General features: G+C 37.7%; 1 protein-coding gene across 1 annotated transcript; it reads left to right on the top strand.

The window, feature by feature from the left end:
- Positions 1-33: 33 nt before the first annotated feature.
- Positions 34-25,863, top strand: LOC129262141 (proliferation-associated protein 2G4-like). Its single transcript, XM_064101993.1, has 10 exons — positions 34-763; positions 6,351-6,479; positions 7,507-7,612; positions 8,673-8,835; positions 13,442-13,584; positions 17,096-17,305; positions 18,425-18,519; positions 20,277-20,404; positions 21,366-21,419; positions 23,018-25,863. The coding sequence occupies exons 1-10, from the start codon at positions 598-600 to the stop codon at positions 23,078-23,080; spliced, it is 1,257 nt and encodes a 418-aa protein (XP_063958063.1). The 5' UTR covers positions 34-597; the 3' UTR covers positions 23,081-25,863.
- The last annotated feature ends 320 nt before the right edge of the window (positions 25,864-26,183 follow it).

Here is a 26,183-nt window from a genome sequence, read left to right as displayed (position 1 = left end):
ACATATACGTAACCTATATAGGGCCTAAATGGCCTACAAGTAAACTTGTGGCGCCGGGAAAGTACACGCATAAAGCTCTTGCAAGATCGGGCGTGGTCCAAGCGGAGCTCACTTTGACATAATTTAAAGATAAATTCACCCATTATTAACAGAAGCATTAAGCATCATTGATCAAAAATAATAACCGCTTCTGTCTTAATTGGAAATTGCCGGGGAATATTATACCCCATCCCATACCCGGGACTTCTGACGCCCGTGAATATATGGTCACATAGGGGTCTTCCGGGAGCTGAGGGGTCTAACTCTCTGAGCAATGCCGCTCCTATTCATGTATTCGAGTTTGCATGTTTTGCTTGTATTTTTTAATATGAGGCGGCTAATTTAAAACAACGTCAAATTTGATTGGTGAATTGTTTCATCAATCAGAACATCAACTACTACGAGTATGTAAGATTGGTGATGACTACTGGATGGTCTACTCGTATTAGAAGGCTCTATAGCTGACGTTCGCGCGCAATCCTTTTAAAACCCCGCGCTTGTCCTATTGTATCGCAAGCAAGAACACGTGTGGAGACATTTCAACGCATTTTGCAATGCATGCAGTGTATGCGACATACGCTAGCTATATTGTATTTCGCAGTGTGTTTTCTTAGGAGGTTAAGAAAATCTTTCAAAATGCCTGACTCGGATTCAGAAGAAGAGCCTACCATAGCCGAAGACATCGTCGTCACCAAATATAAAATGGTGGGCGACATGGTAAATGGTGAGTTAAGCAAGTTAACATCAATAAAATGTGAATGATTGGTGAGGAAATCGAATTATTTTTCGATAGATCATGAACCAGATGGGTCTCGTTGAATTGCATCGGATCGTGTGTGTGTGTTGCATGCATGCGCTGCATGAGCGTGTGCAATTGCAATTTATGTACCAAGAAATAAGGCAAAGCCAATGGACGGACGTCACCTAGTCCTGAGGCTGAGGACTCCATGTCCATGATGATGTCTTTTTTCAATCTGACATATACTTCTTCATCACTGAAGTCTTGAAGAGGCCTTTATATATGTATGAGAACCAGGTAAATAAAGATGGATTTCCCTAGGAAATCCATCTTTGAAGTTTGATAAAAGAATCACATAAAAATATTTTTATTTTATTAATTTCTACGCCTAATGCGTAGGAAGGTTTTAAAAAAATTTTTGGTAAAAATGTTACAAAATGAAGGTTTCTTACCAGATTGATGTCGCGTAGACCCCTCGATCCACATGTGAACAACGCAAATACAATAGCGTCGACCTTTGAACCGCTTATGTATTACGTACTACCGATAAGCAATGCCGTTTTGAAGAACAATTTATACTATAGATAAAAAATATTTCACAAATACTAAAATTTATTACGTGATTATAAATAATTAGCAATATACTAATTATTTATAATTACGTGATAAATTTTAGTAGGGGGCCTATTTGTGAAATAATATTTTTTATCTATAGGCTAAATTGTTCTTCAAAACGGCATTGCTTATCGGAAGTACGTAATACATAAGCGGTTCAAGGGTCGACGCTATTGTATTTGCGTTGTTTACATGTGGATCGAGGGGTCTACGCGACATCAATCTGGTAAGAAACCTTCATTTTGTAACATTTTTACCGAAGATTTTTCAAAACCTTCCTACGCATAAGGCGTAGGAAGGTGTAGAAATTAATAAAATAAAAATATTTAACATGATTCTTTTATCAAAAGATTGATTTCCATCTTTATTTACCTGGTTCTCTTATACATATATGAAGGCCTCTTCAAGACTCCAATGATGAAGAAGTATATGTCAGATTGAAAAAAGACATCATCATGGAGTCCTCAAGACTAGACGTCACCCATTCATAAATGTTTTCAGTGCATAAAATGTTCAAGTAAACGTGTCCCCCCCCTAAAAAAAAAGGTCTTCACTTTCCAAAGGGGGGGGGGGCACACTTTTTACATTTACAAATTTAAATTGTGCCTCTCAAAGGGGGGGGGGGGGGTGGGGGCATGGGCCAGCTGTACCCTCCTGGAACAGCCAGTGACGTAGATCTAGAGTAGAGTAGATGTTGGTCAAATTCGTTATGCCCAGGCCCCAGCCGCCAAATCCGCCAGACAATGTCGCAATGTTGGTTAATTTTCACTGTCTGAATTCACTTACTTTTAATGTTCGACTATTTATTGAATAATGTAGTAGAGCCTAGTATTACGACTTGTTGGGTCTGATTTGAATGAATTCAATGAATTGAATAGGTTAAATGCTATAAGAAATTTTACAACAGAAAAATATTAATAGCAATCTAGACTCTACTATTAAAGGACAAGTCCACCCCAACAAAAAGTTGATTTGAATAAAAAGAGAAAAATCCAACAAGCATAACACTGAAAATTTCATCAAAATCGGGTGTAAAATAAGAAAGTTATGACATTTTAAAGTTTCGCTTAATTTCACAAAACAGTTACATGCACATCTTGGCTGGTATGCAAATGAGGAGACTATGACGTCATCCACTTACTATTTATTTTGTATTTTATTATATGAATTATGAAATTTTCTAATTTTCTCCTCATTGTCAAGTGATACAACGATTAATTCCTCCCTGAACATGTGGAATTAGCATTGTTTGATACTATATGGTTCAGTCAAGTTGGTCTTTATTGTCAAATCTTTAAAAAATGAAATAATGTATAATTCAAACAATAAAAAACAAAAGAAATAGTGAGTGATGGACATCGACTGACTCAACTAGTTGTGCATATCACTGTTTTGTGAAAAATAAGCGCAACTTTAGAATGTCATAACTTTCTTATTTTACATCCGATTTTCCAATTTCGATGAAATTTTCAGCACTATGCTAGTTTGATTTTTCTCTATTTATGCGAGTCAGCATTTTCCTGGAGTGGACTTGACCTTTAAATATGAGATTCAAACTCGTGTAAATAAGAGTTAAGACCAACGACTACGAGTTGATGATACAATGTTGGTTGGCTCTGACCTGACGCCTTAATTCCACTTTCTTGACTATGAGCAATTGAACGTCAGCTAGATTAGAGTTTTCTAAAGAAAGGATTTAGATCTAACGTTATACCTCTGTTTCATTTTTTTGATATCCTATATCTAGATAAGATTCTTGCCAATTTGATGATAATCATTTGTTTAGCCTAACGTTAGAGTATACGTGACTGCCTCTATTGTTTTCAATGAGCTTCTATTTCAAATATAACCTTTTCTTGAATAAGTCGGCCAAATTGTTTTGGATACCAGTTTGTACACGCACACTTAGCTAGGTGGAAATAGAGGACCAATGACAATGCTTGTGGCCGAGTAAATCCCTGCTACACAAAGTTAACCAGATTATCAATGTGAAGTTAAAAGTTTGACCATGATCTGTCGAGCTTAATTAAATGAACTGTAACAATTGTCAATGACAATGTTACAAGTTTGCAGATGAATAGATCTATGATAAAAGTTTATGAAGAATTGAAGATGCATAGTTTATTTGTTTTATACTTTTCCACTTCCAATTGCATGTATAGTTAATATTCAGATTTCAAGATAATTATAGTTTAAATTTTTTTTCATGAGACAGGAGACTATGTCAAGTGATACTAGTGATTAGAAGTGAAATAGAGTTTGATGGATTCATTGTCTGTCCAAATACTATGATTTGAAATGTAAGATTTGTGTTTAGCTCATCGGGAACGAATATCATCCATGCATGTAGATAATAAACCAGGGGCCCGTAATACAAAGCTAAGCAGTGATCGTAGAACATTTTTCTACGATTGATTGCATTGACTACAATGTACAATCAATCGTAAATATCAAGCATACGATTAATCGCTAACCTTTGTGTTACGGGACCCAGGTGGGTGTTTTACAAAGCTGTTCGTAAGTTATGAGCGACTTTAAGAACGAATGGTGATCCCTTCTTGCGGTAAGTGGTATTGAATTGGTGATGGTTTAGAGCGTGAGAAAGGATCACCAGACGTTATTTAAGTTGGTCTTAACTTACAAACAGCTTTATGAAACGGCCCCCAGGTGGATGTTTCATAAAGCTGTTCGTAAAGTTACTCACAACTTTATGAACAACTGGAACATGTTCTTATGTACATAAATCAGCTACATAGGGATGTATCTAGGGACAGTGATTTTCCGTTTCTAAAAATTGCGTTTTCCGTTTCAGAAAATCTCAAATTCCGTTTCAGCACGTCTGAAAACGGAAATTCCGTTTCCCCATAGACTTTGTGTACATGAAAAAGTGACAATTCCGTTTACATAGAAAACCAATAGGGGAAGGCAGGGTAAGTTGAGCATAGGGGCAAGTCGAGCCACCGCCCCCAGGCCAATAATGAATTAGTTAGACATTATGGTGGTGTCATGTATTGATGACCCATTACATAACCCTTCACCCCACCACATTGTTTTCAACTTTGAAACAAAAAGTACTTTTTTAGAGGGAAAAATACAAATTTCAGCCAAAAAAGTAAAAAAGGGTGTGAAATAGATAAGTGTTTTTTACACACACACTTCTTTACATATAATAAAGCATATGAACAACATTGTCAGTCCAGGTATGGATCTTCATTCTTGTCACATTTTTTACATGATGGATACATAAGAAATGTGTGGATGTGAAATTATCGCATTAAGTTCGGACTGGGGTAAGTTGAGCCAGCAAACATGGGGCAAGTTGAGCCATGGTAATTCTTATGGTAATGTAAATGAAAACACAATCAAACGTTAAAAAGCCATCGATATGCAGGCAGAAAAGAGCAAATTCACATGACAGTTCTTTTACTTTTAGAGAATGTTAGTATTTTTAGAGAATTAGCAAGTGAAAAGACTTAAGATAAAAAATTGACATGCTGGTTCTTTCCGCATACATTTTGTACATAGTTTTTGTGGCTCAACTTACCCTCGAAAGTGGCACAACTTACCCCACAGATGGGGCAAGTTGTGCCACTTGACATCGTTTTATTCAAAGGTCACAACGACTTTCAGTGTGGGGGTAGAAAGTTGAATATAGGTGAAAATATTTACCAATAATCATATTTAAAGGCAAGGTACTTATTTCTACAATATTATTAGTCATATCAATTCTATCATGCAAAATGCAAAAAGTGTCACAACTTACCCCGCCTTCCCCTACGCAATGAGTAGCGATGTCAAAATGCTAGCGCTGGTCAAAATTTGCATCTACCAATGTACTAACATCGCTTTAAAATCCATTTTAATCGAAGAGATTCAAGCTCAAAAACTCTTTAGAGAAACATAATCAACATGAATACATTCTCACCTTTCATATTATTCGCATTATTTTATGGTTAAATGGGATTTTATCGCTGATTTGAGGACTTTTCGGACATCGTTTTGAGCAGTCGACGACTTTCGCCTATCCGCCACTTTGGATTTGTTGAATCACCGTTATCATTATATTATGACCGAACGCAGAGGGCAGCAACACACGGCCGTATTCTGCCTTATATGCGGACGTGAGTGTAAACTAATTTAGATACGATCGAGTGATGGAGGGGCTCGAGTGTAGTTACGATGTGTTGATTGTCATGATTGTTGTTGCAAAGTGAGATCGTGTTTTTTTCAGTTGATATTCGTATTTTGTTGAGGAATTGGGATTGATTTCTGTTGCTATTTTGTGCATTTTGGAAAAATCATGTTTTCCATGATTTTCCGTTTGAAAAGCCACTTTTTCGTTTCAAAAGGCCGATTCCGTGAATTCCGTCCGTTTTCCGCGATCGCGGAAAATCACTGTCCCTATGTATCATATAGCACAAGAAAGGGTCACCAGTCTTGCGTAAAGTCATTTGTAACTTGCGAACAGCTTTATGAAACGGGGCCCCTGGTGGGTGTTTCATAAAGCTGTTCGTAAGTTATGAGCGACTTTAAGAACGACTGGTGATCCCTTCTTGCGGTAAGTGGTATATTGAATTGGCGATGGTTCAGCGTGTGAGAAAGGATCACCAGTCGTTCTTTAAGTCGCTCTTAACTTACGAACAGCTTTATGAAACGGCCCCCAGTTGTTAAGACAATGGCATGAACCCCAGTGTCATGAATGCCCTATTGTCCTACACTCACCATGGCAGTCCCCCCCCCCCCCCCGTGGGCCCCTTGCCATGTTCATGATGGACATCAGAGTACTGGTTGCCTTTTGTTTAAAGGTCGGACTGGAGCATACATGTATAAGCAGGTTAAAAATCCTATATCCCCCTTAAAAAAAATGTAGGGTTAGGAGGGTGGGGTCAATATTTTAGGCTGCAAGGATCACAATATACGTGAATTGTTTCATCTTTACCTCTGTTATTTTCTGCAGATGTCTTGAAGCAAGTGATGGCTAAATGTGTAGCGGGGGCGGAGATCGTCTCGATATGTGATCTTGGAGACAAGATTCTCGAGGAAAAGACGAGCCAAGTCTACAAGAAGGACAAAGAAATGAAGAAAGGTAAATGATGGGTTAAACGCATTTCTAAAGTTTTGGTAAAGGGTCAGAAATGTGAATTACATGTATATTCCAGGATCATCTATCACTCCAATGTTACAAAAATATAATGTTTATTGGATTGCTCTTCAAATAATCAGAATCTAGGAAAAAGCATGTGTGACCTGCTCACTTGATTTGTGTTCAGTGCATTTACCTGTGGAGGAAAGTAGTTTCCTGTCAATTTAATTTATAATATACACGTAGGACCCCCAAAGTCGTCGTCTTCCATTGAGTACAGTCCCCTTTGTAGAGTATAAAGTTGCATTAAACACAAGGGTTAAGAACACCATTTGTGGTAACAATTTCAAAATTATTTTGTACAAAATCCAATAAAGTGACCACCCAGCTGTCTCTTTGCATAAATAAAAAAGTATTCTGAACAAAATGTAATTGCTGAGAAATTAGCAAATTAAGCATGGGACTCAAGCGAAATTTGGGGTCTTTTTCCAAGCGATGATAATACACTTCCCGACATGTGCTTTTGTATGTTCAGTTTTTAGATTTCATGATTTGACAAAGTTCAGTTTGTGTCACTGTAGCAGATCTAGATCTAGGATGACACAGTGCCAATGTACCTTGGTGTTAAAGACATTGTCTTGAAAACAGTTGTCATAAAAACAGAGTTTTCTGCAACTACTTTCATGTCTTTGTGATTACAAGGGCTGAATGTTAATGCTATTTTCCCAACTACTTTGAAACTCCTTTTACACATAAATTATATTACCAGGGTCCCAGAACACAAAGGTTTGCGATTGATTGTATGCTTGATTTTCACGATTGATTGTACATTGTAGTCAATGCAATCAATCGTAGAAAAATGGACTACGATCATTGCTAAGCTTTGTGTTACGGGCCCCAGAAGTACTACAATACATGTTGCTCAGCAGTTTAGTGTTTATTATAATGTCCAATGACCCCTTATTGAATTTTCTCAACATAAATCATTTGAGTATAATGTGAGCTTGTTCAAATAATTTTGTTCACCCAGGTATTGCATTCCCAACCTGTATATCAGTGAACAACTGTGTATGTCATTTCTCACCGATACGAAGTGAATCGAAAGCAGAGCTGAAGGAGGGAGATGTGGTGAAGATGTAAGTTTTAACACAAAAGCTGAAATCGTCACCGGAATTTGATTTTGAGGGGGGTGGTGGCTATTGGATAGGATATATATATATTTTTACCCACATTCGTGCAAGTCCGCTATATTTTTACATTGAAGCTGAAAAATATGGTATGCAAACAGCATTGAAGACTGAAGGGTTAATTTTATCTCCGGTATAAAGTTGTGGTTTAACCATGAATAGCAAATTGTGACACAAATCGCTTAACAGTATTGTTTTTTTTTTTATCATCTTATCTGTTTACTTGGAACAGTGATAAATTTCTTGGAATAATTGAATTAGTTTTCCTTCACCATTGTAGCATGATGGAGGAACAATGTGATCACAAGAAACATTAAAATTTTGACATTTTTGGCGGCTCATAATTTTAGCAGAGATTTAGACCGTGGTCTGAGGTAAACCTGACTTCAGAAGACAGGCCTTAATTTTGTCCTTAGTAGGTTTGCCATTCCATTCTAGAGAATGGGTCCTTTGGGTTGAATTTTATTTTGGGGGGGCTGTTCCCTGTGGGAACCTTGGAAGTTCAAGGTAAGAATCAGATCTCTTGGAACTGATCTATGATGGGTGACCTGTGGTACAATCTTGCATTGAATAATATCACAAGTATGAATACTTTATCTATTTTCTTAAAAAAAATTTTGATATTGATACTGAAAGTACTATGCTCGTGTGATGACAAATATTGTAAATTGTCATGCAACTCATTTTAGGCTGCGATATATTGATAAACAAACTAAACTGAATAATGAGGTAAATATTGTGTTAGTGCACGAAGGCCCTTAATACCACACTTTCGCACATTGCATACGTGCAAAAACACCCTTAGAACCGCGCATAAATGCATTGCGTAAGGTGGTTTGCACCAGTGATGCCACGCCCAAAAGTATTTTGCTAAGGGCGTTCTTGCACCATTAACACCACAATATATGCTACTTTTCACCATATTATGATGGTAACATCAGGCCAAATATCTGCTGAAGATTCAATGATAAAAATGTTATTTTTCTTGTTTTTCTCTTTCACTCCCCAGTGATCTTGGTGCCCACGTGGATGGCTTCATAGCAGTTGTTGCACATACCATGATTGTCGGGGCAACGTCAGACAACAAGGTCAAAGGTCGAAAGGCGGATCTTCTGAGGGCAGCCCATACAATGGCTGAAGCAGCATTAAGGAAAGTCAAGCCCGACACACAGGTATTTAGGGTTTTGTACATTCCACCCCTCTTTTCTTTTTTTTGACTTCACCTACGAACTGCTCAAACCATGATGATATCAGAGCTTAAAGTGATTGGCTAACATTGCTTTGACTTTAAAAAAATCTGAGCTAGAAGGTCACACTTGTCACCTGTGTCTGTGATATGTTACAAAAATGAAGCCCAGAAAAAATTGCGTTCGAAAATAATTATTTAGTGCTTCAAAAATTGAAATATAAAGTGACCGAAAACACCATCTTAATTTCATCCCATACACTTGTGTGTACTATTTAGGCGTCTATAAGACGCCTATTTACAAAATCGGGGTTTGCCTTGTAGTTTTAGCTTTTCATTCTCAATAATGGTTGTTTTCAGGGTTTATTAGTTCTAATTCATGCACTTGTACACATGCTTTATCTTGGTTTGAGAATTTTTTAAATCGGCTGCTCACAAAGTTAAACAATACCTTTAAGGAACTCTTGGTATAAACTAAAACAGAGACAATGATTTCAGAATGGTCTTACATGTAATGTTGTAAATCGGATCAAAAATCAGATCGAAAATCGGATCGGCAGTTAAGCTTCTAAAATCGAAATCGAATCGAAAATCGAATCGGCGATGTTTAAAAACAAAGGAATACATCAAAATTTTGTTCGCGGTCGCGCGCATCTTCCTGACAAAGTCACAAAGACGAATGCATTGGAATGGAAGTCGCCAACATGCGCGATCGTTTGGAACATGTTTTAAAGGGGTTTTGAGGTGCTATTGCTTTAGAATAAACCGAGTGATTTTTATTAGAAAGATAAACGAAAGACGCATCTTCCGAGCAAAGGCGCAAAGGAAAATAAAATGAAATTATTTTTCATAATTCACTCGCAGGTTAATGAACGATCGGCGGGACATCTTTTATAACTATTTTTAGGTGCTAGCGATTTAGGATTATTGGAATGATCTCTTGATCTCGTACGACGCATCATCTTAAAGTCGCAAGTGCAATTAAAATGTAGTACAAGACGCAAGCACGCACGATGATTTGAAATGTTATTAAAATGTTTTGGGTAGCTAACGTTTTCAAATCAATTTCTTACTATCTTGAGAACTGAACTTTTGATATCTAAGAAGAAATATAAAAGAAGCATCTCCCGACGAAGTTGCAAAGACAAATAAATTGAGGTTGAGAAGATGTAATAATCATAAACGATGTAAGAGAGTAACGCAATGAGCTCTGTCAGTAGCACGATCTTAAAAAGATCACGGCGGGGTCCGCTATCACCACGAGGTTGAAAATAAAATGTATATCATCATAAACGATGTAAGGGAGTAACGCAATGAGCTCCGTCAGGAGCACGATCTTTAAAAGTTCATGGCGGGGTCCGCTATCACAACGAGGTTGAAGAGAAGATTTATATCATCATAAACGATGTAAGAGAGTAACGCAATGAGCTCCGTCAGTAGCATGATCTTTAAAAGTTCATGGGGGGGTTCGCTATCACCACGAAAGATGTCTATCATCATGAAGGGGGTAAAAGAGTAGCGCAGTGAGCTCCGTCGTTAATACGACCTTTCAAAGTTCACGGCAGCATCCGCTATCACCACGAGGTTGAAAATAAAATGTATATCATCATGAACGATGTAAGAGAGTAACGCAATGAGCTCCGTTTGTAGCACGATCTTTAAAAGTTCATGGCGGCATCCGCTATCACCACGAGGTTGAAAATAAAATGTATATCATCATAAACGATGTACGAGAGTAACGCAATGAGTTCCGTCATTAGTACGATCTTTAAAAGTTCATGGCGGGGTCGGCTATCACCACGAGGTTGAAGAGAAGATGTCTATCATCATAAAGGGGGTAAGAGAGTAGCGCAGTGAGCTCCGTCGTTAATACGACCTTTCAAAGTTCACGAAGGCATCCGCTATCACCACGAGGTTGAAAATAAAATGTATATCATCATAAACGATGTAAGAGAGTAACGCAATGAGCTCTGTCAATAGTACGATCTTTCAAAGTTCACGGCGGCATCCGCTATCACCACGAAGTTGAAAATAAAATGTATATCATCATGAACAATGTAAGAGAGTAGCGCAGTGAGCTCCATCGGTAATACGACCTTTCAAAGTTCACGGCAGCATCCGCTATCACCACGAGGTTAAAGAGAAGATGTCTATCATCATAAAGGGGGTAAGAGAGTAGCGCAGTGAGCTCCGTCGTTAATACGACCTTTCAAAGTTCACGGCGGCATCCGCTATCACCACGAGGTTGAAAATAAAATGTATATCATCATGAACAATGTAAGAGAGTAGCGCAGTGAGCTCCGTCGGTAATACGACCTTTCAAAGTTCACGGCGGCATCCGCTATCACCACGAGGTTGAAGAGAAGATGTCTATCATCATGAACAATGTAAGAGAGTAGCGCAGTGAGCTCCGTCGGTAATACAACCTTTCAAAGTTCACGGCGGCATCCGCTATCACCACGAGGTTGAAAATAAAATGTATATCATCATGAACAATGTAAGAGAGTAGCGCAGTGAGCTCCGTCGGTAATACGACCTTTCAAAGTTCACGGCGGCATCCGCTATCACCACGAGGTTGAAAATAAAATGTATATCATCATGAACAATGTAAGAGAGTAGCGCAGTGAGCTCCGTCGGTAATACGACCATTCAAAGTTCACGGCGGCATCCGCTATCATCACGAGGTTGAAAATAGAATGTATATCATCATAAACGATGTAAGAGAGTAACGCAATGAGCTCCGTCATTAGTACAATCTTTAAAAGTTTATGGCGGTGTCCGCTATCACCACGAGGTTGAAGAGAAGATTTATATCATCATGAACGATGTAAGAGAGTAACGCAATGAGCTCCGTCAATAGTACGATCTTTCAAAGTTCACGGCGGCATCCGCTATCACCACGAGGTTGAAAATAAAATGTATATCATCATGAACAATGTAAGAGAGTAGCGCAGTGAGCTCCGTCGGTAATACGACCTTTCAAAGTTCACGGCGGCATCCGCTATCACCACGAGGTTGAAAATAAAATGTATATCATCATGAACAATGTAAGAGAGTAGCGCAGTGAGCTCCGTCGGTAATACGACCTTTCAAAGTTCACGGCGGCATCCGCTATCATCACGAGGTTGAAGAGAAAATGTCTATCATCATAAAGGGGGTAAGAGAGTAGCGCAGTGAGCTCCGTCGGTAATACGATCTTTCAAAGTTCACGGCGGCATCCGCTATCACCACGAGGTTGAAAATAAAATGTATATCATCATGAACAATGTAAGAGAGTAGCGCAGTGAGCTCCGTCGGTAATACGACCTTTCAAAGTTCACGGCGGCATCCGCTATCACCACGAGGTTGAAGAGAAGATTTATATCATCATGAACGATGTAAGAGAGTAACGCAATGAGCTCCGTCAGTAGCATGAGCTTTAAAAGTTCACGGCGGGGTCCGCTATCACCACGAGGTTGAAGAGAAGATGTCTATCATCATAAAGGGGGTAAGAGAGTAGCGCAGTGAGCTCCGTCTGTAATACAACCTTTCAAAGTTCACAGCGGCATCCGCTATCACCACGAGGTTGAAAATAAAATGTATATCATCATAAACGATGTAAAAGAGTAACGCAATGAGCTCCGTCAATAGTACGATCTTTAAAAATTCATGGCGGGGTCCGCTATCACCACGAGGTTGAAGAGAAGATGTCTATCATCATAAACGATGTAAGAGAGTAGCGCAGAGATGTCCGTCGATAATACGACCTTTAAAAGTTCACGGCGGGGTCCGCTATCACCACGAGGTTGAAAAGATGTATATCATCATAAACGATGTGAGAGAGTAGCGCAGTGATCTCCGTCAGTAATACGACCTTTAAAAATTTCACGGCGGCATCCGCTATCAGTATCACCATGAGTTGGAAGAGAAGATCGGAATAGATAATACCGCGTCTTTCTCCCTGAATAATGCGACCTCTAAATAGCTAGCACCTCAAAAACAATCTTGAAATATGTTTTGAACGATCACGCACTGTTACTAGATCTACGCCGATTTTTTATTTTCGATTTTTTTTCCTTCAAGGGGCATGATCGAAGATCGGCAAGTGATCGCCGATTGTGGTGAAATCGAATGGAATCGGTTGCCGATTGCAAAATCGATTACAAGCTTACTTACATGTAAGGTGTAAGACAAGCATAGATCCCGCTCTCATCTACTATGTAAAATAAGTAGCGGGAACCTATTAAACGTGTAATGGGAAGCCTGAAGCGATCTTGCTGAGGAGTAGTATAGTGTGTATGGTGGATGTCCTACTCAGTACTCATGGTGTGTAGAATACAGATGACTATGTTTTAAATTGTCAAAGGTTTTAAAGTTCACGCGAAACATGCAACACCTCTGAGAGCGTTCCCATAGCAACAAGACTACTTTTCATGGAATGGTTCTGGAAAGCAGTTTAGGAGGTGGTGATAAAAATGCAAAATGAAGCGATCTTCTAAATTGGTTTTGCAAAGTGGTTTAAGGGAAACCAGTTCAGTAAAGTAGATTAGATTGGGGTCATACTCGTGGGGTTGCTATATAGGATTAATGAATTATTTTTTTTCTGTCTTCAGAACAATGAAGTAACGGAAGTAATCCAGAAGGCAGCCGAGGCGTTTGATTGTAAACCAGTCTCGGGAATGTTATCACATCAGCTCAAGAGGAACGTCATCAACGGTGAAAAGAGTATTATCCAGAACCCAACAGAAGAACAAATGTAAGTTATGGTTTGTAATTCATGCTTTCAGTTAGTAGGCAGGTCCCCCGAAGTGGCTTCTTTTATCCAAGTGATATTCATGACGAGAGAGGTTTTGCATATTTAATGAGCTTGATGAGGACCAAAACACCTCTTTTAATTCGGTCATTGCTGCTCTAAATATACATCAAATTTCATGATTTGGGTATCATTTTAAAGAAGAAGAATCATTCTTTCAGGTCATGTGTTTGAATTTATTTAAAGATATTGTAATGGAGGTGAAACTTTTGATCTAAAATATACTACCAAATAATTATTTTCACCTGACTTTTTACACTATTTTTGTTTGAGCCCAAATGATTTTTAAATCTTGATAAAGCTGAATATCTATGCTTTGAAATGGTATAAGTTTGTTATGTTATGTTTATCATATTATGTACAATTGTGAAACGGAAATAAATAAATCAAATCAAATCAAATCAAAATCAAATCAAGTTTCAAAACAAGAATTGGTTTGATCTGGTCAAGATCACACTTTTCATGGGCCAAGTACATAAAGCAGCTTGAAAACAAAAATACTGCACTCCGATTGGCCAAAAAGACCACACACTCAACGGTTGCAGTGCTGGGTTCACGGCAAGGTTACGATCCCCATGTGGTAATCTCATCACATTACCCACGCTTGTCGTTTTGAAGCCTTATTCAGCCAATCAGAACTCTAGATTTCATGCTACTCCAATATTCTTGAAATCTCGTCTTGTACCTTGGTGGGGAAAGTGTGATCTTGACCTGATTAAAAGGTGCCGCATATTAAGAGTAACATTGTGAGAAAGTACAGAAATTCACATTTGTGGTGATATAAATATCTTTGAGGCTCAAAATAAAAAGATTTGCACAATTTGCAAAAGAAAACAGAGGATGAAAATTTAGTTGTGATGCACATTTTCAGGCCTGAAATTAACTTATTTATCAAAATATTTCATACAAAATAAATGAACAATATGAAAGAGATACATTTACTCTGTCCAATTGTGCAAATATATTTAATTTGACTAGAGGATAAAGTAGGTAAATTCTTAAAGAAAGAAAATCTCACGATTCATGAGATTTTGCAGGGAGAAGGATTCAGCCACGAGAGGATTTTGATGAATGTGGCCCATTTGCTCATTAGCATAGGGACTTGCGGTCTGACTGCTTTTCATAATACATGCAGGCAAATTGCGTTCACTATTGAGAAGTCTTAAGCCCAGGGCACACTACGCGATCTGTTGCGATCTTATTTTCAAAGAAATTATTGTAGCATTTGATATAGATATTTCAACCTATAAAATCTGACAATTAAAGTTCCTGTAGGAATAAAAGCAAATTCAGTTCCAAATCGTAATGTCTTCTGCTACTTGAAACCGATTTGCAATTTACTCCGATGACAAGGCTTGCACTAAGCAGAATTCTGATTTTAGTATTTGTGGCATTATGCCGAACTTCAAATAGATTTTACTTCCTTGTACTTTCAAATTAGATTAAAAGTGCGAATTGTTAAAAATTGCAGCGCAGCCGGATCGTTTATTGTGCGCAGGGCTTTATCATCAAGATAGTCCTGAGGGATTCGCAGACCATGGTACAGTCAACTGCAGAATACTACACTTGTAGTTCTACGGATTAATCCTCATTCTTAACTGCGCTTTGGTTTCATCATTCTGTTAAATATAGCTTAGATTTGTTAATTCTCACTTGAGGCCCGTATTATTTTGTATGTCTTAAGAAAAATTGGTTGACTCACATTATAGTTAAAGTTGGTGTTGTAACAAGTACTCACTTGGTCTAATGGCAGATGGTCTAAATCTCAGATCACCTATCACCATCATGGCTACGCCCACTTTGGTCTATCATTTTCTATTTAGGTTCATAAACAGTTTATATAATCATAGCCTATGTGGTGGTATTTTCTATGTGCAAGTTGGTCTAATACTGACTTTGGTCAACTGTCATTTAGTCCAATGCCCAGATGGTCCAATTTCCATTCCGTCTATGTCTTTGCACTGGAATGCAGTTCATTTCATAAACAGTTTATCTAATCATATTCACTCAGAGGGGTTAGACCATGTGAATGGTAGATGGAATGTGTATTGACCAACTTGAAAATTGGTTCCTGGTGTTACTTTGAGTATTCACAGTTTGAGTGTTGTGGTATAAAACCATGGGCACCATGCTGTGTGGGCCAAAAATTATGTCGGGGATGAATTTTTTGTAGGATCAGAGTGACTTGAAAATTCTCTGTTATAAACTTTGATTTGATGTGTATTTTATCAGCAATTGGCAATATTTGTCTTGAAAGAAAGTTGTAAGAATGAAATAAAAGTAAAACATACCCCCCTCCCCACATATGTAATTGTAAATATTCTTAATCTCGGCCTATTAAATGGACAATAATGTGATAAGATTTAAGGGCGGTTGCAAGGTCATCAAAGGTCAGAGGTCACAGGCATCATAAATGTGAAAATATTGTATTCTCACAATAACTAAAGACTGCAGAACTTAAGAAGATGAAGAGGGGGAGGAGGAAGAACAGGAGAAGGAGGAGAAGAAGGAAGAGGAGGAGGAGAAAGAAAAGAAAGAGGAGGGGGAGGATGAGAAAAGGATGGAGGAGGAGAATTTGAAGGAGGCGGAAGGGGTCAAGCAATTCATGTAATTATATCCTAGTAAAATTAAAAAGGTCAGTGAGATATCTTGACAATGATTTGTACCCACTATCTTCCATCTAGCTCAGGATGGCCAAGTCATGTGAGATATTTTTTCTGTCCGGATTCGGATTGCTTCTTACCGGCCAGAAACCGGTATTCCTATTGAACTTAAAAAATAAAATCACGTAAAAAGTCATCAATTTTCACATTCCCAACAAGGTGAATTTATAATCTGTTGTAATAACATCGATTTCCAAACCATCGATGAAATTGGAAGCAGAATTAGCATGTTGCACCTCACTTACTGTCCAAATTTGCTGATATCTGTGATGTCTCCCGCAAAGAAGACCATGGTATCATGTATTATTTGTAACAACAGAGGGCTTTTTGTCCTTGAGGTAAAAGAGCTCAATTTTGACAATTTGATCTTTTTGCTTGACTTCAGTTTGTCAATGTTAGGCATGGTGTGTGTCTTCAAGGCTCATCTGTTTCTTGTCTCGGTCAGTGCTGATTCTGCACACAAGTCTCTTGTTTCAGTCTCTGACTGAGGATATTGGTCTCTATCTTGATCTTGTCATGAGACTTAGCTTTTTTTGTAAACGCAGATGCTTCTTCGACTTTTGACAATTATGTTTGTGTCATCGGGTGTTATGATGTTTACGTCCTGCAAATAAATCGATTTGATTTGTTAGACAGACTGTAGATAATGATCATTCAAAAATGTGTTATATACCGCATCCAACTTAAATTAAAACGTGGCTCTATGTCACATTTAAAATCTTTGTGAAACACCCCTAGGCCCTATCATACTCCACGTCTCGACGATGAAAATATATTTTATTTCTTTTTAGGCGAGAGCATAACCAGTGTAAGATTGAGGTTCATGAGGTGTATGCTATAGACGTTCTTGTCAGCACAGGGGAAGGCAAGGCCAAAGAACGAGAGGATAGGGTAACGGTTTACAAAAGGACGGAAGAAACTTACCAGCTCAAAATGCGGACCTCAAGGACATTCTTCAGCGAGCTGACCAAACGATTCACCACTATGCCTTTCTCACTCAGGTAGGTTGAGCTTTCATCATCATCATCTTCATCAACATCATCAACATCTTCATCTCCATCATCCCCATCATCATCATCATATCATATCATAATCATCTTAATCATTATTTTCATTGTCAAACTCATCTATCATCACCATCATCATCATCTTCATCGCTGTCTTCATCATCATCATCATCGCTTTCATCATCATCGTCATCAACATCATCTTCATCATCTTCATCTCCATCATCATCTTAATCATTATTTTCAGAGTTCAACCTCATCATCATTACCATTATCATCTTCATCTTCTTCATCATTATCATCATCATCATCATCATCACCACCATTATCATTGTCATCTTCATCAACGTTATATTCATCATGACCATTATCACCATCGTCATTTTCAATCATCCCGACCAGTGACGTACCTAGGATTTTTCACAGGGGGGGCAAAACCGTCCGCCAAAAAATTTGACAAGCAAAAAAAAAAAAGGTCTTCAATCACAAATGAAGGATTTTGTACCCAAAAAAAAATTTGACAAGCAAAAAAAAAAAAAAAGGTCTTCAATCACAAATGAAGGATTTTGTACAAAAAATAAAAATTTGACAAGCAAAAAAAAAAAAAAAAGGTCTTCAATCACAAATGAAGGATTTCGTACCAGAAAAAAATTTGACAAGCAAGAGCTTCAAGCTCATCAGGGGGGGCAGGGATACGTCCTTTGCATGGGTTGTGGCTCGTCAGGGGGGGGGGCGGACTGCCTCCTCTGCCCCCTCTCCCCGTAGGTATGCTAGTGATCCCGACAGTTCTTTTCAATAGAAATACATGAAATTTTTAAATATATTCCGGTGTGTATGTTGAGGAATCAAGAAGAATTGCTGTTTAAATGGTCTGAAAACAAGTATATAACTTCATGTTTGAAATCGCAAATCACAAATGATTTCTCTACAAATTTTTCGCATGTATCAAGAAAACCATTGGTCTACCTGAAAATATTATCTATGTTGCTCGTGTTGTTGACCTCCATGTTTGTCTAAAAGAGGTATTGTTCATGCAGTATACTTCTCATTCTGTCAAATGCACATTTTTTTTCTCTATGATAAATTTATTTCCTCTCTTTAATTTGATTTCAGGGCATTTGAAGATGAAGGCAAGGCTCGTATGGGAATTGTTGAATGTATGAACCATAATTTAGTTGAACCTTATCCAGTGTTATATGAAAAAGATGGTAAGTATTATTATTAGTAGTTGTAGTAGTAGTAGTAGTAGTAGTAGTAGTAGCAGTAGTAGTAGTAGTAGTAGTAGTAGTAGTAGCAGTAGTAGCAGTAGTAGCAGTAGTAGCAGTAGTAGCAGTAGTAGCAGTAGTAGCAGTAGTAGCAGTAGTAGCAGTAGTAGCAGTAGTAGCAGTAGTAGCAGTAGTAGCAGTAGTAGCAGTAGTAGCAGTAGTAGCAGTAGTAGCAGTAGTAGCAGTAGTAGCAGTAGTAGCAGTAGTAGCAGTAGTAGCAGTAGTAGCAGTAGTAGCAGTAGCAGCAGTAGCAGCAGCAGCAGCAGCAGTAGTAGTAGTAGTAGTAGTAGCAGCAGCAGCAGCGGTTTAAAACCAGTTTATTCCGACTATGTGGTGCCTGGATTCACCTAGTGCTCGCAGAGATCATCCTTATTCCGTCCCTTCATTTTTACTCTATTCAGTGCATCCTTGTCCCTCAACCCAACGCTCTTACTCTCCTCCATGTTTCTCCTTGTTTCTTCCATGTCTTCATCGGTCACCCCTTCCGCTCTGACCAGCCACCTCCAACTCAAGCCCCCTTCTCAAAACATGATCAACATTCTTTCTCAACATGTGTCCATAGCAACGTACTCCATTTATAGTCTTGTTTATCGAACAAGTTTTAAAGTGTTTGGTTAACATTGGTTTGACTTTTAAAAATCTGAGCTAGAAGGTCACACTTGTCACCTGTGTCTGTGATATGTTACAAAAATGAAGCCCAGAAAAAATTGCGTTCGAAAATAATTATTTAGTGCTTCAAAAATTGAAATATGAAGTGACCGAAAACACCATCTTAATCTCATCCCATACACTTATGTGTACTATTTAGGCGTCTATAAGATGCCTACTTACAAAATCGGGGTTTGCCTTGTAGTTTTAGCTTTTCATTCTCAATAATGGTTGTTTTCAGGGTTTATTAGTTCTAATACATGCACTTGTACACATGTTTCATCTTGGTTTGAGAATTTTTTTAATCGGCTGCTCACAAAGATAAACAATACCTTTAAGGAGCATCACCAAGGGAAGATATCTATGAGCCCCATCTTGCATAGTGTTGCAATTGATCTGATCATTTTGGTCTGATGAAATCCATCTATAGGAAATGTATACAACATCATTAATTTTGAAATAGAGGAGCACACTGAATTATGAAGACTTTGTAGCTTGTTTGACCTAAGATCATATTTATATAACATTTTGAATGGCCATATGCATCCTTGATTTTGGTGTCCCTGGCTTCCATAATTGTAATTGATTGGATTGGATCAATCACATTTTGGAAGACTAGGTCCAGGATAGATGTATCTGAAGTACCATTGGGCAATTCCATAAAATATGTACGTCCGACCCCCTATATGTGCGGCCTTCACAAAATTTTCTGTCTCTGATTTCTTGTTCTTTTGACAGTCTGTAATGTTGTCAAATGACCATGACTTTGTCAGTTTATGAAGTGAAGTAAAACTTGAGAAAAATGGGGTTCGGACATACAAAAGGTTGATCATTTTATGGAATTGTCCCATTGCAGTAAAGTCAATGACATGCCTCCAGTTCCCCAAATCTCATGAAATGTAAAATCCATATTTAGTATTTTTGTTTTCAGAGATGTGTTTGTTGAAAGAATGCATTACAGGCCAAAGGATATGAAAATATTCATAATTACAGTGTACGTAACATTGATGTGTTAGTACAAGCTTGTTTTGTTTTTGGTTGTGTTCTCTTAGGTGAGTTTGTCGCACAGTTCAAGTTTACGGTTCTGTTGATGCCCAATGGACCGTTGAAGATTACAGGTATACCAGTTGATCTATCTCTCTACCCGTCAGACAAGACCATTGAAGACAAGGAACTCAAGGTAAGAATTCAATTTAAAGGTAAAAGAATGTATCTGCAGCGAACAATTATTTCATGAGAAAGTCTATAGAATCAAGGTTAATTGGTACCATATTATCATAGATCATAACATAAACTTGTATTTGTGAAATCATGAGATCTTAACCGAAAACAGATAACTCTGATGATCACTGACCAGAAAAATCATACGTTTGACAGTGTATTGATATTGCTTGGGAAAAGACCTGTCATTTCATAGAATTCTGTACTGATTTTGCTCATTTTTAAGCAATTACACATTTTTTTCCAGAGACATTTGGCACATATCTTTATTCATACATATCTTTATTCATACATGTAAACACTCTAGTGGATAATTTATTGGATTGAGATATTTCTACAACTGGCATTTAAATATGTTGAACAGAACTTCCAACCATAATGAAACATCCATAACTGTTACGAATATCAGACTACGTTACGAAATTCAAATATGTCGCCGGGCATGCGCAAATGGAAAGCATGCATAGTAAATTGCACAGTGGCATTCATGTGAAATCGGGAAGTAATATTTTCACTCATGTCTCTGTTTTGACATAGCCTTACATGATGAAAGGGAAAAAAAAGAACTTAAACATGTCTAAGTAAAAAAAAAAGTTTCTTTATCTGTTCATTTGATATGTTGTCATCAAATGAATGTTTTTTGTGTGTGTGGGTGACAAATAATGAATTTTTAGTTTTCATATTCAGCACTGCTGCTATATTGAGTCAGGGTAATGGAGAAAAGACTGCCCAAGCGGCTCCACTTGCTGGGCTGAAACCTTGCTAAAATGTGCTAGGGTATCTTTCCAGATTTTTGCCAGTGGTGAAGCACTGTTTAACTCTAGACGAATTGTATAATTATTGAAGTGTAAATTGACTCAGAGTAATGGGTTGTTAAGTAATGATGCAATATTTTATTATATGTATATTTTCATTTTCAGGAGTTGCTTAATACATCGGTCAGTCGAAAGGCTCAAAAGAAGAAGAAAAAGAAGGTAAGACATAGAACACAGCTGTTGATTTCCTCTTCCGAATCTGCCTCCTCTGCTGAAGATTCTTGCAGATAAATGGGGATGTGCAGGTGGACCACTACATCAGGGTTTCCCCTTATATGAATAGTGCGATTAGTTCTTAAATACAAAGGTGGTGATTCCTTCTACCTGGGGACTCCATTTAACATTCCTCCCGACTCGGCAAATTTACTCCCTAAAATTTTTTCATTTAATCCCTCAGAGCTCTGTTACATCTAGAAAATCAGGTGCCTCGGGTAGGAAGAAATCAGATGTAAACATCCCAAACCAACCTCTGGCCACCTTTTAGCAAACCTTCCTAAGACGGCCTCAAGAGGTAGTCTCGGGGAGGCCCCGAACCACCAATTCACAGATGTAAACGTAAACCTACCTCGAACCCGTTTCGGTTCGTTCGCCAGTGGTCGCAAATTACTTCATAGCGTGCGAATTTCCAGTCTTTGGTCTTTTGTGGTATGCGAGCAAGGAGATTGATTTGAAGGCTAGCTAGTGAATAATTTCAGTTTAAATTACCGCTCAAATTATTCAGAGCCAGAGAGTGCTCTCTAGTGTCGGCAATCGAATATAGCTCGACCCGTCTGTCCATAATCCGGAGAGGGGAGGGAAAATGACGTAATGTAAACGGGCACATTTACGGACCAGGTCCGTTCGTGAAGCTAATCCACTTATTTCTGATCAAGGTTGCAGTTGGACTCTGGCCGGCTCTGGGCCACCGATTTCCAGATGTAACAGGGGTCTTAGATATTGAAAGTATTAGTCTCTGATCGTATCGCTATAAATGGCCTTACCACCGTCATTAGTAGTCAACTCCTTTATTTATGCCTAATGAAATACTGCCCTCTGTTTGTCAAAAGCAAAATCATGCATAAATTGAAACCACAATATTGTCCTAAACACTTGAATTGCAGTTTTGTATGTTATGCCTTTGGAAAAATCTCTCGTTCTGATATTCAGCGCAGTCGACTGCTGAGAGCCCCCCCCCCTCGTATTTTTGGCTCTACTATCTAACAAATGGCCCAGCCTTGTTAATGTGTGACACTGTGGCCCATGTTCTGATGTCTGGTTTAATTTAGGCCTTGGTCTCACTCTGCTAAAATGATGTGAAGCCAAGAATGTTGACAAATTTGTTTGCATTGTATATGATTCTTATGTTTACTTTGCACTTTCCAAATTCATAAATGGGAAAGACAACCATCTTGTTAATCATTCACAGACAGTCATACCTCAGTTACGGCGGCCGTACGGCGAGTTGAAAACAGCCGTTTTATTCAAACCACCTATATATAGCTGTACAAGAATGTTAAAGCGGCTGTTTTCAACTTTACCGTACGGCCGTAGGGGAAATGTGACAGAGGTAGTAAAAATGATTTGAGAATCAAATGAGCTGATACATTAAAACCTCTACTGTTAGGGATTTAGGTCACTATTGGCTATCCATCGTCAAATCAAACTTCAGACCAGAATTTGGATTTACCCGACATCAGAATATGGGCATGTATGTCTATTTTTGCACATTGATTATTCTTCTTCATCAAAACAATTTTTTTTTCCTTTATCCCTTCCAGGCTGCCAAGCAAGCTGAGGCCGCAGAAGAAGAGGACGCCCCCGCGCTGGTAGCAGAGAAATGATAGCAAGTCATATCCGTTTTTAGAGAATAGTACGCGTATACGACCTTCGTACGATTCAATCGTGGTACGATGGTGTAGTTTTCAGTCCCCACATCCCCTATCTCCTTTCTTTGAATTTTATTATATTTTATTTTTTCTTCCTACAAGTAATGTCCTATCTTGTAATTCTTTTTTTTTTTTGTGAAAGCCAATAGTGTCGGCCAGACAAAGATTGTGAGGAAGTTGTACAGAGGATCTGTACGAAAAGTGGAATTGCCCACCTTTTATTTCTTATGCATGTGTGAGTGTCGATCGCCAAACGGAGGCGATAGAGAGTGATTTTCTTGAATGGATGCATTGAAACTTATTTTTAAACTCGGAACAAAACGATTACTTCCAAAGGTTTGATTTTACGATTGTAAAGATTGAGAATAGGATCGATTCTTGAGCCTTCATGTGGAAGGTGTATGTTTAGATGAATGGAGTTTACCTCGTTAAGCTTTCAAGGAATGAGAAAAGAAAACATTTAGGGGTTACAAACATGAGTGTTGAATCATATTTTTTAAGACGACTCAAATTATCAGTTAATAGTTATAATGTCAACCACACAAAATGAAATATATATTTGGATATCAAAAGGATACGGAATGCTAGATCAATGGTTCATTTTTCTGTCGGAAGATGAAAGGTCTAGTCAGGCAGACGACTTTGGAGAGTGTTGGATATGGAAAAATGTTCTCACAGGAAAGATGCCCAATGAATTTGATTGGCAGAGATGGCTGTGGCAGACATATTGTATTTCTTTTACTTTAAAACTGTGATTAATGAGCAAGAGATTTTTTATGGAAAAGTGAAGCCTGCTTCTGGAAGGGGGCAAGTAGTCTATGAAATAATTTCTGTTAACTCTTTACATTGTGTCATGTTCTTTTGAGAGTAAAAGTCAACTTGGTAACTGGTAGAAAATGTTTGGTATGATTTCCTTCTTATTGTGGCTTTAAGGAAGCAAATAAAAAAACAAAAACGGAAAGGTGAGATGGAAAACACAATTAAAACATTGTTTATTCAATTAGTTTAACAATACATTGAATACTGATGCCGTTTTGTTATTCATGTTTGCTGCTTGAATACCATGCAGCGATGCGCAGGGAGAAATATTCAAGGAAGAACATTTCCTGGAGACGTTTATACGAGCCTTTTTGAAAGAGACCAAGAATTATCAGTATGTGCCCTAATATGATGTAACTTGATAATATTTTGTGTAATTTCTTATCAAAGCTGTTATAACCTCAAAGATAGCCTTGTATGCATCTGAACTGTAAACTTGCTTTGCTATTGTATACTATTAATATTTTGTTGTCTTTTAGGATATCTAATTTATAGTCTACCTGAAGTATTGTTCTAGTTAGGAGTGTGAATTGATAATATCTCCTAGCCGGTTATAATTATACAAGCATAAATTTTTTATTTGTAACAAATGATATGTACAGTCTTCCAAGAATTTGGTAGAACTGTTAAAAGGTCGTAACTCTTCTAGTATTTATGAAGCTATGGAAAGCCATGTATTATGAAGTCTCAACATAATTTCTATCATTCCAGAAAGTGTAATAGAAACTATTTCCTACAAGACGACAAAAAATCGATGAATTGGGCATTTTCACTACTCTCAAATTAACTTTGTAACATTTATTCTGTCGCACTGAATTGAAAATGTTTGATAAAAATTATCTAGATGATTTAACTTTTCTCTAAGATAGATTTTGTCATGGGCGCTTCAATCACACTATTTTCATGTTTACTGCATTGCGTTAGTATTTATGGATAATGTGGTTTTGTTCTTGTTGCTTTAACAATGAACCAGTTTGGTCTGCCGTTTTGGAAACCTTGCCCTCCCACCAGTTAACAAAATGCAATTAGCTCTTTACTGTGCTCTTAAAATAAATGTGACTTGTTTTTTCTTTTACAGACAAACAAACTGAAATGAATAAGGATTTGGAATTTCAAAGGACCATTCATCTCTACCCATTTATGTTAAATAATTCACGATTTTGAATTTAAAAGCATTTTATTTTTATCATGGATATAATATATAAAGTAACAAATTGTTTTTTCAATGGTGGCTATTTTCTTCAAATTTCTAAACTTTTACCCATTATTTATCCTATTCTATTTTCAGATGATTTGAATGAATTGTATTATCAGCTTTTCAATTCCGCCACTCCGAGTCTACTTTGAGACCTTAATTTCTGAATCTTTTCAAAGGATGAAGCCAATCTGTTTGATCCTCAGTTAGCTTGTGAAAATGGCATTAGTGTCTTGTCTGAAATGAAGATGTCCAATCCGAGGACCTGTTTTCACGAATTGTATATTATTTGTGTGGTAGATTGATGATGTAATCAAAATTTAAATAGCTTTGTTAGATTAAGCCTTCGATGGTGTAATACATAAATAGCTTTCGGAGAAACAATCACATGTGCTTAACATCATTTTATGTATCTATGATTTTTATCTTCATTTTAATGAATCTTGACAAACATCTTGCAATTGAAAAGGTGGCCATTTTGTTGGTAAACTCTGAAAGCAACAGGACACATGAGTTGTATAATATTGAGACAAGTTGTAAGAATATATGTGACACCCTTGAATTTGTGTAGTTTAAGGGATGGGGGAATGCAGTATCATGCAGTATCAATCATGTCCGTGTATGTTTTCCTTATTTTTTATTCTCACTCTTGTTTTTTTTCATGAAAATGTGAGGTTTGTAGGAATAAATGCCGAGTGATCATAATACACAGGAAGAAAGGAAATATTTCTCTGCTTTGTGTTTGTGTAAAGACGTACTGCGAGGAGAGAAAATCAGCACTGCTTCTACATCTCTGGACCAAAGCTGTGGAATAGCCTTCCCCAATTTATCAGGAGAGCAGAGACCCAATCAACTTTTGAGCCTTACCTGAAGACCTTTCTGTTCCACACTCCAACATTATCGCAAGAATAACTCAATTGTAGCATTACTAGGACAGTACTTGAACTGAATGATGATCCTAAGCACTGTTTGAAGACATTAAACTTTGTGAGATATTTCCTATTTTTTAGCAAGCGCCAGCTGTGGCGTATATCTGCGCTTTAC

Source organism: Lytechinus pictus, chromosome 1 (assembly GCF_037042905.1).
Source record: "Lytechinus pictus isolate F3 Inbred chromosome 1, Lp3.0, whole genome shotgun sequence".
NCBI classification, from domain to species: domain Eukaryota; kingdom Metazoa; phylum Echinodermata; class Echinoidea; order Temnopleuroida; family Toxopneustidae; genus Lytechinus; species Lytechinus pictus.
This window is presented reverse-complemented; position numbering and strand designations above follow the sequence as displayed.

Coding starts and splice junctions, on each gene's coding strand:
- LOC129262141 (XM_064101993.1), top strand. CDS start 598: ATGCAGTGTATGCGACATACGCTAGCTATATTGTATTTCGCAGTGTGT. Junction 764..6,350: donor GGTGGGCGACATGGTAAATG/GTGAGTTAAGCA, acceptor TATTTTCTGCAG/ATGTCTTGAAGCAAGTGATG. Junction 8,836..13,441: donor AAGTCAAGCCCGACACACAG/GTATTTAGGGTT, acceptor TTCTGTCTTCAG/AACAATGAAGTAACGGAAGT.